We start from the raw sequence: 9,711 nt of genomic DNA, 5'->3' as shown, positions 1-9,711 counted from the left end.
TTGAACCATTCTCAAAAACATATTTATTTCTTGCAAGCTAAATGTGATAGGTTCGGATACAAGAAAAATCTATTACTACGTTTGTTCTCATTAGTCTTCAGATATGCAAGAATGACCTTTGTAGAAATGGTGCCTTAATAACCATAGATGGAATATTAGTTAACCACTATACTAGTATCACATCAAACATTGAAAGATAGCATGCACCACCGTTTCCTCCACATCTGAGTAACAATCATGGTTAAGAGAAATACTCAATCCCTTTCTGGTCAACACCCCATGGAATGGGACGCAATCCTAGGAAAGCTTCCATAAAAACAAGGTCACTCTGGGATGCACACTATCCCTTCTATTGCTGGAGTTTCATTGAAGAACCTGCAGAGATCTTTGACCTTAACTTTGGAATTATAACTGAACCCCCACATCAACTTGTCCAGCATATCACCACTCGGAATCGCAATAGAAAGAACTCTATCTGCCAAACAATCTCCAAACAACTAAATGATAACTTAATAAGAGAAGAATTCTAACATTTTTCATCAGCAAGAAGAGGTCACTAACTGTTGCAGGACAACTGCAGTGAGAAGAGGGAGAAGAAAAAGGAAAAAAAGAGGAGGGGAAGAAGAAGAACCAGGCTTCTCACTTGGCTCTGGCCATGGCTTCGCACCAGGGTTTCGAAGAAAAGGAGGCTAATTTTATTCAATCATTCATCAACCCTAAGCAAGTGGATGGACCCATATATATATGGCCAAGAAATAACAAAAAGACCTCCACAAAGAAAACAATTCTAAAAAGGTCCTAAAATGACAATGTACAAATAAATCCAATCAACGTAAAATAAACAAAATAAAATAACATAAAATCAATCCAGCCACAACGAAACTGGTTGGACCATCCTCCTGCGACGACCGTGGCTCTGCATAACAGGCGATCCAGTACTGGTGTCCGCATCACTAACCTTTCAAATCCATCATAGCCTCTTGGTTAACCATTGTTGGCCAATAGGCAAAAGGAACAGCAGAAATCCATGTAATCATACACCTCAACATTTCCTGAGAGAGTCGTGTTACACAAGAGCAAGCCCGGATGGCTACACAAGAAAATTGCAATACTAAATTAAGCACCTTTGGAAAATGCCAATATTTGTGCTTTGAAAGCTCAGCCTAGTTCAATGTCAAGTATAAAGTGTATTGAGCAAAGTGATTAGGTAGGTCTAATATGTTGTTCTGTGGTGCGCAAGGTGCCTATATTGCTCATGATATGATGCACAATAAGCAAGAAATGTGAATCAGACAATAAAGCTTTTGAGGAGGTTGGATGGTGTCGGACTATCGATCGTTGTGCTTAATCTTGACAAGATAGAGATGCTTTTTGTGCTCCTTTGCGTCAGTTATGGTATGCTAAATTACTCAGACAATCAGTTAAGCCCCTTTCCTCTCTTTTAGGCAAAGAGAGGGGAAATCCACCCAATATAATTACCCTTTTTATCGAATGGTTTTGATTTTTCCATCCTTGCATGTAAGTATTTGTGTTGTCTGCTGGAAACTGATCTTACATTGGTCTGGGTCCATCTCCACCACTATTACTCTGAACAATCATTAAGTTATCTGTACCAAAGAAAAACAAATCACTAAGTTAAGGCCTCAAATTGAGTCAAATGTGATAATTTTTCTTGTTATAGTTTCTTGTAGGATTGAGGCCATTCATTACTATTTAAAAGAGTTATAAACATAAGTTGCTACTATTATATATTAATGCAGCAGTTTGCTCCACATTTTGCCCAAAAAAGAGAGAGTTATAAACATACATCTATAGCCTGTAATTAGAAGATTTTGTATGCATGATATTCGAGAATTATAAAATTTGCTTGATCATTATTCAGAAAAGTGTCATCTGAATAAGATCAAGCTCCTCACCATTTGTGTTTATAATGGTGAAAATTTTTTTGAATGATTTTTGTTGCTATCTCCTTTGCGAAAAAGAAAACCAAAACAGTCCTGGGTGTAGAACCAGAAAAAAGGGAGCGATGTTGACTTGTCTTTGAAAAGAAACATCAATTTTTGATACAACACAAAAACCAGGAGCAAGGAAGTGCACCTTCAGGTAGACAGGGACCTGGAATGACGCATACCTCCTCCAGGGAGCTAGGTATTAATATTTCCATCCTCTAGGCAAATGACAACTGAAGAACAAAAAGCTTCAAATCCAGAAATTCTAAGCATGTAAGTTTAATATTAACAAGAAGGGGGTGTGTGGAGATCCTTCAGTTCCAAATCTGTCAGCAACTGGATTGGTGAGGAAACAAGTCATATGTTACAAGATTAGGAGTTCAACTAACACGAGAGACAAGAAAAATAACCACTCTTCATGGAGAGTTATCACAACTTTCAATGAAAGCACAAATTACAAGTAAGAAAACCAAAGCAAAGAATTCTAAAGAAAACGCTCTCATCATTGACAGCTAGCTGCATTTCAGAAAATCAGTGTATACACTGAATGCCAGTTTTAACTTGTAATTCCAGTACGCAAAATGTCATATTATCCACCATTAGACAATTAGAACAGCAGGCATCAACAAGAAATTGCTACCAACGCATAAATTGGGAACAAAAAGCAGTAATATGTTTTCTATTTGACACGCAAATTATAAGCACCTCAAATAATAAAGTATCACTCAAAAATTTTCTTCATTCAAATACAAGTCTGTAGTACATCAATTTCAAACACAACAAAATCTATCATCTTCTCTCCCATCAAAGGTGGTTATTGTGAGCAGCATCCAACAGAATGTAGAACAAGGACTTCTCTATGAACTAAAGCAACATTTCAGCAATCTGGACTGCATTCAGTGCAGCTCCCTTGCGTATCTGATCTCCACACACAAAAATGTCCAATCTGCCATAATAACTTTCCATTAATAAATATAATATTGACATGGTAAAGAGTACCAAAAACCATTTATAACACAAGGTTTTTAGTTTGTTTTACCCAAGGTTGCCTTCTTGAGACAAGTCCGGACGAATCCGGCCAATTGCAACATGATCTTTGTTTGAAACCTGTCAGAAGGTACAAAATGGTAAGCAGTGGCATCAAGTGTTACCACAGTAATTCACATGCGGAATTGGAGGATGACAAATTGTTATTTATGGAGAGTTATAGTTTTTATCATCCTCTCTATTTTGTTTGTAGACTACGGAGGACAAGGAGAAGATGAAGAGAGACCTCCAATGGAGTAGGGAAGTGATTGGATGCCCGGTCATCAATAACAACCACACCAGCAGCTCCCTTGAGAATTTGCCGTGCAGTCTCCTGGACAAACAAGGCACGAACTGAATTCAGAACCTAGCCATGCTATCACAATACAATAGAGGACATCATGCGATTCAGAAAAAAGGGATGGCAAATCAGGAAAATATACAATAAGTTGCAGATGACAGCTGTCAAATATGTAGAAGTGAGATTCCAATTAATGAAATTCAACAAGATGTTAGACTAACATGCATCTATAGAAGTTTAGCTTTAAACTATATTAATTCTGTTACTTTAGTTGATAAAGAAGTCACCTGCATTTTCTAACTAACAAAGCAAGTAGAGACCAAAACCATCACTAATTATTTTGCATTTGAAAGTAAGTTTAAGAACATCAAACATGGCCCACAACTTTTCACCTCACCTCGTCAAGAGGCTTTTCAAACTGAAGATTCACACTTTCAGCATGCGCACGCATCACTGGAACTCGTATGCAAGTGGCAGTCACCTTGACGTCCTTGTCATTCTACATTGAAGTACGATTAGAACATGACCCAATTTTAGTCATAGTTGCAAGACTTGTAGCAACTCAAATAAGATAAAATATGAAATTTGGAAATATAAGTACGAGGGTACGACTACAAGTAATTACCCATATTTTTCTTGTTTCCTTCACTAGTTTCATTTCCTCCTCGTTATACCCATTTGAAAGAACTGGTGCATTGTGTGAGAAAAGATTAAATGCATACTGCATAAGAAGAGATAGAGCAATATATTATGGCATTAGCTTTCTGTCTGTAATATGCCCAGTATAAGATGGCATAAATTCCAAAGGAAAAAAACCTGTTGCTTGAATATTTTACACGTGGGTTGCTTGCCATCCAAAACCTATAAGCCCACAAGAAAGAGCATCAATTTTATATGGTCAACACTTTAATAGACAGAAAACAATATGAGGGAAAAACAAAAATAGCGATGGAAATATAAAAGAACAGAAGATAACCTCACGTGTCTGCTCCTCAAGTTCTTCCATTGCTGCAGCACCTGCACCACTAGCGGCCTGATAGGTGCTGACGACCATTCGAACAACCTGCCACAGGTAGGGAATCAAGCTGAAGAGCTCATTTACAGTGACAAACACTCAAATCTATAAGACAAAATTGAGACCCATGGAAAATTAAGAATAAGGTGTATATGAAAATTGTGAGAAAATTGTGAAGAGGAGAGGAAGAATAAACATAACCTAGTGCATATCCAAGGATTTGTTGGTCTATATGAAACAATATGTGAAGTAGTTACTCACCATTCAGAAACTTCTGATAATTTCTATTCTGGTAAGATATAATAATATTTAGAAATTTTGTATGGATGGAATATAGTTTTTCTAGTATGTATAGACACCCTAAATTCATAAAATAGATGAGTGTTACATGTGAGGGACCACAGCCTACTAAAATAGTTATAGATTAGGTTGCTGCCTGTTGGTGGATTCCTTGCAATATTGCAGCATAGAAACAACTTATTTCTAAAAGTTATATGTTAACAGAGCACACTCATCAGTGGCTTGGACAATCTCGGCAACCTCTATGCATTGGTGACTTGGGTGCAGTTTGCCAAACCGTCACCAAAATGTAGTGGCATATCTATTAAAAGATGAAACCAAATTATAAGTGTGATATGGCCTAAATCTGATCTGCCCATCATGGGTCGACATGTGGAGAGCATTTTGAAAAGATTTGAAGTTCAAAATTTTGAATTCTTGGTAGGCCCAAACAAGGAAGGAGATTACGACAGATTTAAATCCAGATAAGAAAGGAAGCTACGGCAATCCCTTGATTTCGCCTCCAAATCAAAACAGATCCATCCTCCCTCCTCTATATAAATAAGGCCAAGGGACTCTAAAAGATGGAGGAGCAGCCAGAGCCTATCAAGCACATACTGCGAGAAGTTCCCAAGGAGAAGCTCTCGAGCTCTCATAGTAACAAGCTCTCATGACAAGAAGCTCTCGCAGCTAACTCTACACCCAACTCCTCTTCCATGGTCGTTCATGCACATTATCTCCTCTCTTGACAAAATGTGCATCCCTAGAGGCCGCCCTCCCGTGTGAGTCAAGATCCGAGCTCTATGCGTACAGGACCTACGTCCTTGGAGACCAGAATGCGAGTCCCTGGAGGTCGCCCTTCCATGCTACCCAAGATCCGAGCGTCGTGCGTACAGAACCCGCGTCCTTAGAGACCAGGATGTGAGTCGTTGGAGGCTGCCTATGAGATTCAATGCGGATGTGTGTTTAGTTTCACATCGGTTATTCATCGAGAAAATCTTAGATACTTATACAGGAGTAAACAATCAAAAAAAAATACTTTTCGGCCAACCATTTTGAGTGAAGTCCTGTGTTGTGACAGAATGGTATTAGAGCGGACCTGGCTCATAATCTATGTTGGCTAGGGGACACTATAACACAGATCTATTAGGTCTAACCACGGGTTGATCGTGGTACTTGTGATTAGATTTGAATGGATATAAATCCTTAGCCTGACGAGGATGTCAAAGCTTAAACGAGGGGAGTATGTAAGGGCCCTTGTGGGCGTGTGTTTAGTCCTAGATCGGTTATTCGCCGAGAAAATCTTGGATACTTATATAGAACTAAGAAACCCAAAAAATACCTTCCAGTTAGCCTTTTTGGATGAGGTCATAGGTTGTAACACTGCCCTTCTGTGCCACAAGAGATCCAAGCACCATGCGCATAAGACCCACATTCTCAGAGACCAGAATGTGAATCCCTAGAGACCGGAATGCGTGACCGCTAACTAGAGCCATACCGAGCTCCCAGTTCGTGCTCCTAGTCTATGCATCCTCGGAGACTAAGACGCAAGTCCCAAGAGATTGGGATGCAAATCTACCGACCAGAGCCATGTCGTGCTCTCAGTCTGTGCTCCCAGTCTACACATCCATGGAGATCAGAATGCGAGTTTTTGATGATCCGGACGCGCAACCGCCGCCCAGAGCCATGCTGAGCTCCCAGTTCACACTCCCAATTCATGCATCCTTGGAGATCAGGATGTAAGTCCTTGGAAACCGAAATGCGCAACCGCCGACTAGAGTCAAGCAAAGCTCCCAGTCGACACTTCCTAATCCATGCATCCTCGAAGACCAGAACACAAGTCCTAGGAGATTGGGACACGCGCCTGTCGATCAGAGCCATGCCGAGGTCCCAGTTTACGCTCATAGTCCACGTATCCTTTGAGACCAGGATGTGAGTCCTTAGAAACCGGAACGCGTGACCGCCAACCAGAGCCAGTTCGGGCATCCTTGGAGACCAAAACGTGAGGCCCTGGAGATCGGAATGCGCGTCTGCCAACTATAGCTATGCCGAGTACCTAGTTTGCGCATCCTCAGAGATCAGAACGCGAGCTCCTGGAGACCGGGATGCATGACCGCCGATCAGAGCCATGCGGAGCTCCTAGTCTGCGCATCCTCGGAGACCAGGATGTGAACCCTTGAAGATCGAGATGTGCGACCTCTGACCAGAACCATGCCGAGCTCCCAGTCTGCGCATCCTCCAAGATCAGGACATGACCCCTGACATCAGAATGCGCAACCTCTGACCAAAGCCATGCCAATTTCCTAGGTCGAGCTCCTAGTTCGTATTTCCAGTTCGTGCATCCTTGGAGACCAGGACGCTAGCCCTGGAGACCAAGACGCACAACATCCAACCAGAGCCATGCCAATCTCCTAAGCCGAGCTCCTAGTCTGTACTCCCAATCCACGCATCCTTGGAGTCCAAGACACGAGCCCCTAGAGACCAAGATGCGTGTCCACTAACTAAAGCCATGCCAAGCTCCTAGAAAGCGCTCCCTTGTCGAGCACTCCAGGCCAAGTACTTCAGGCCAGACCAAGAAATGCTGAACCGACCCGTACCACCGGTTCAGCATGTACCGAACCGATACCGGCTCTGACCGGTCCGATTTGGTGTTAAAAATCGGTACCGGCCCGTACCAGTCGGTATCAGCCCAAACCGGTTCCATTTTTTTTGGACTTTTGGATGCGTAAACCAGGCCGAACTCGTGATACCAGTTCGGTACCGGTTCGTACCTGTCCGAACCCGTACCGGCGCCAACTGGTATGCCTACCAGTACCAGTTTATCAATTCTTAGGCCAGACACTTAAGGACGAACGATCCAAGAAGATTACTCTACTTTGATGCTTTTTACTCTCTCACTATTTTATGTTATTCCAAAGCACTGCCTGACTTAAGCATCGAAGGAGGCTGAGACATAGCCACCGCGACCGGCCTTTCTTTTCTCTGTGTGCAAATCCGCGACTCTCCATGGCAGTTGGCGTTCCGTCTTCCACCACCATGGATCGAGCAGATATGCGCCCTTCATGCCTCCAAATCATCAAAACATAGTCAGGCAAGATTTGAGCACCGGCAATGTGCCTATTGGCTTAACACCTATTAGAAGATTCATTGCTTCATTTTAAAATTTTCACTTTTGCTCAACTAAGATTGTAACAGGGCATGGGATTTCTACTTAATTCCCTAACCATAGCTTCTACAGAGCAGTGTGAGATTGACTAAAACATTCACCAAGTGGATCAGATCATCTCATCAACCTCATAGGGTGTGGTAATTTCAATAATGAAGTTTTGCATGACAGTAGCCAATATTAAGCAACACTTCCATCAAGAAAAGAGACCAGACAAATCAGCAAGGTTTATCTAAGAATTCAGCAGGCTCTTTTCTGAGCAGCTAGTATGGCCTTTGATAAGCAGAATCATTATAGTAAGATGGATTCTGCTCTCCATACGACTTCCATCCACACTCTTTCTCTACTCTACATTCAATCCATCAAGCAACTTGTCTGCTGCTCAATGGGCAGAACACAGTTATTTGCACATTACCTGGCAATACATATTCCACTGCAGATTTTAAGGCGTTGCCAGTCAGTGGATTGCATATATTTGTTGTTTGTATACTTATTTCTACATTGTACTTTAGTTTATATACTGTACACTCACTATACGTTCATGTAAAATATGAGTGTTATATGTGAAAATGTGAGTCTGTTCTAAACAAATACAATAGCTTATTGGTTTAATAGTATTCTCAAATAAATAACTCATAATCAATAATGAACAAAAACTTCATTTTTAAAAAAGGTCCAATTTTATCTTTCAATCAGTAAATTTTGGCTGTGGTTATCCCTAAATATATCAAGAGAAGCCAAATAATCACCTAAGCGAAGAAGAAAGATACTGAAATCCAACACCTAGACAACAAGCATGAACACCACATACAGCAATGGCCATTGTCCGGGAAAGATACCAAGATTAGATTGAGACTCAAATGGAATTTTGAGACAAAACAGAGTACCTTGGCATGGCGATGGAGGGGTGTAGCAGCCATCAAACAGATGATGGTGGAGCAATTCGGGTTGGCAATAAGCGCCCCTTTTGCCCTTCCGGCGAGCCGGATGTGAGTCATTGCGTCCGGATTCACCTCCGGTATAACGAGCGGCACCCCGGGGTCCATCCGGAACGCTGAGCTGTTGTCCACCACGACAACGCCGCGCTCCACGGCGGCGGGGCCCATCTCCCTGCTGACGGACCCGCCGGCGCTGAAGAGCGCGACGTCCACCCCGGCGAAGCTCTCCTCCCGGAGCTCCTCCACCACGTACTCGCGGCCCTCGAATTCGATCCGCCGCCCGGCGGAGCGGCGGCTGGCCAGGAGGCGGAGGTTCCGGTAGGGGAAGTCGCGGTCGGATAGGACCCGGAGGAACTCCTGACCAACGGCGCCGGTCACGCCGACCACCGCCAGGGCGGGGCCGTCCTCCCTGAGAGCCATGCGGACGGTGGCCGGGGCGGCGGCATTCCGGCGACGACACGCGCTTCCCCCAGCGGTGAAGGCAGCGGGGGTGAAGGAGGAGAGGAGGTGGAGGCAGTGAGCGGAAGCCGTCGCCTGCATTGTTTCGCTCTTCTTTCTTTTCCTGTAACTGTTTGTGGTGGGAGGTAGTCAGGGAGAGGCGGGCGGGGACAAATAGAAGAGGGAGACGCAAAAGGCGGTCACGGCACCGCAGGCTCGGGGTTTGGGGGTTTAAATCTGGGGGCAATTTGGGTGGGAAGAGGAAGAACCTAGTGCCGGAGGCCGCATAGGAATACGTTGGGAGAAGGTATCGTAGGACTTGGTCGGTTGAGATCGTCTGGGGTGGGAATGGAAGGAGGATGTGGTAGTTCGCTTAGATGATTACGTGAGGACCTTTGTGCGGATGATTGGCCGCTTGATTATTTCCGCGTGAATTCGACGGGCTGGGAATTACGGAGCCCCTGGATTTAGAAAATCAATAGAAACAGGGTGTGTGTGAGTGTAAGCCGACTGGATTTGCTGTCCACACGTCGTCAATGGGTGTGGACAGTGGACTGTGGACTGTGGACCGCGGACTGAAGCGGAGGTCAAATCTTAGA

At 43.4% G+C, this 9,711-nt stretch overlaps 1 protein-coding gene across 1 annotated transcript; it reads right to left on the bottom strand.

Moving 5' to 3' along the window:
- Window positions 1-2,563: 2,563 nt before the first annotated feature.
- LOC120113233 (aspartate-semialdehyde dehydrogenase-like) lies at window positions 2,564-9,328 on the bottom strand. The gene is made up of 8 exons (XM_039134033.1): window positions 8,624-9,328; window positions 4,253-4,339; window positions 4,093-4,137; window positions 3,902-3,997; window positions 3,674-3,775; window positions 3,223-3,309; window positions 2,989-3,056; window positions 2,564-2,895 (listed from the first exon to the last, which is right to left on the bottom strand). The coding sequence occupies exons 1-8, from the start codon at window positions 9,212-9,214 to the stop codon at window positions 2,814-2,816; spliced, it is 1,158 nt and encodes a 385-aa protein (XP_038989961.1). The 5' UTR covers window positions 9,215-9,328; the 3' UTR covers window positions 2,564-2,813.
- Between the last annotated feature and the right edge of the window lie 383 nt (window positions 9,329-9,711).

The sequence above is a fragment of the Phoenix dactylifera genome, chromosome 15, assembly GCF_009389715.1.
Source record: "Phoenix dactylifera cultivar Barhee BC4 chromosome 15, palm_55x_up_171113_PBpolish2nd_filt_p, whole genome shotgun sequence".
NCBI classification, from domain to species: Eukaryota; Viridiplantae; Streptophyta; class Magnoliopsida; order Arecales; family Arecaceae; genus Phoenix; species Phoenix dactylifera.
The sequence above is the reverse complement of the archived record's forward strand: the minus strand, read 5'-3'. Positions and strand labels throughout refer to the sequence as shown.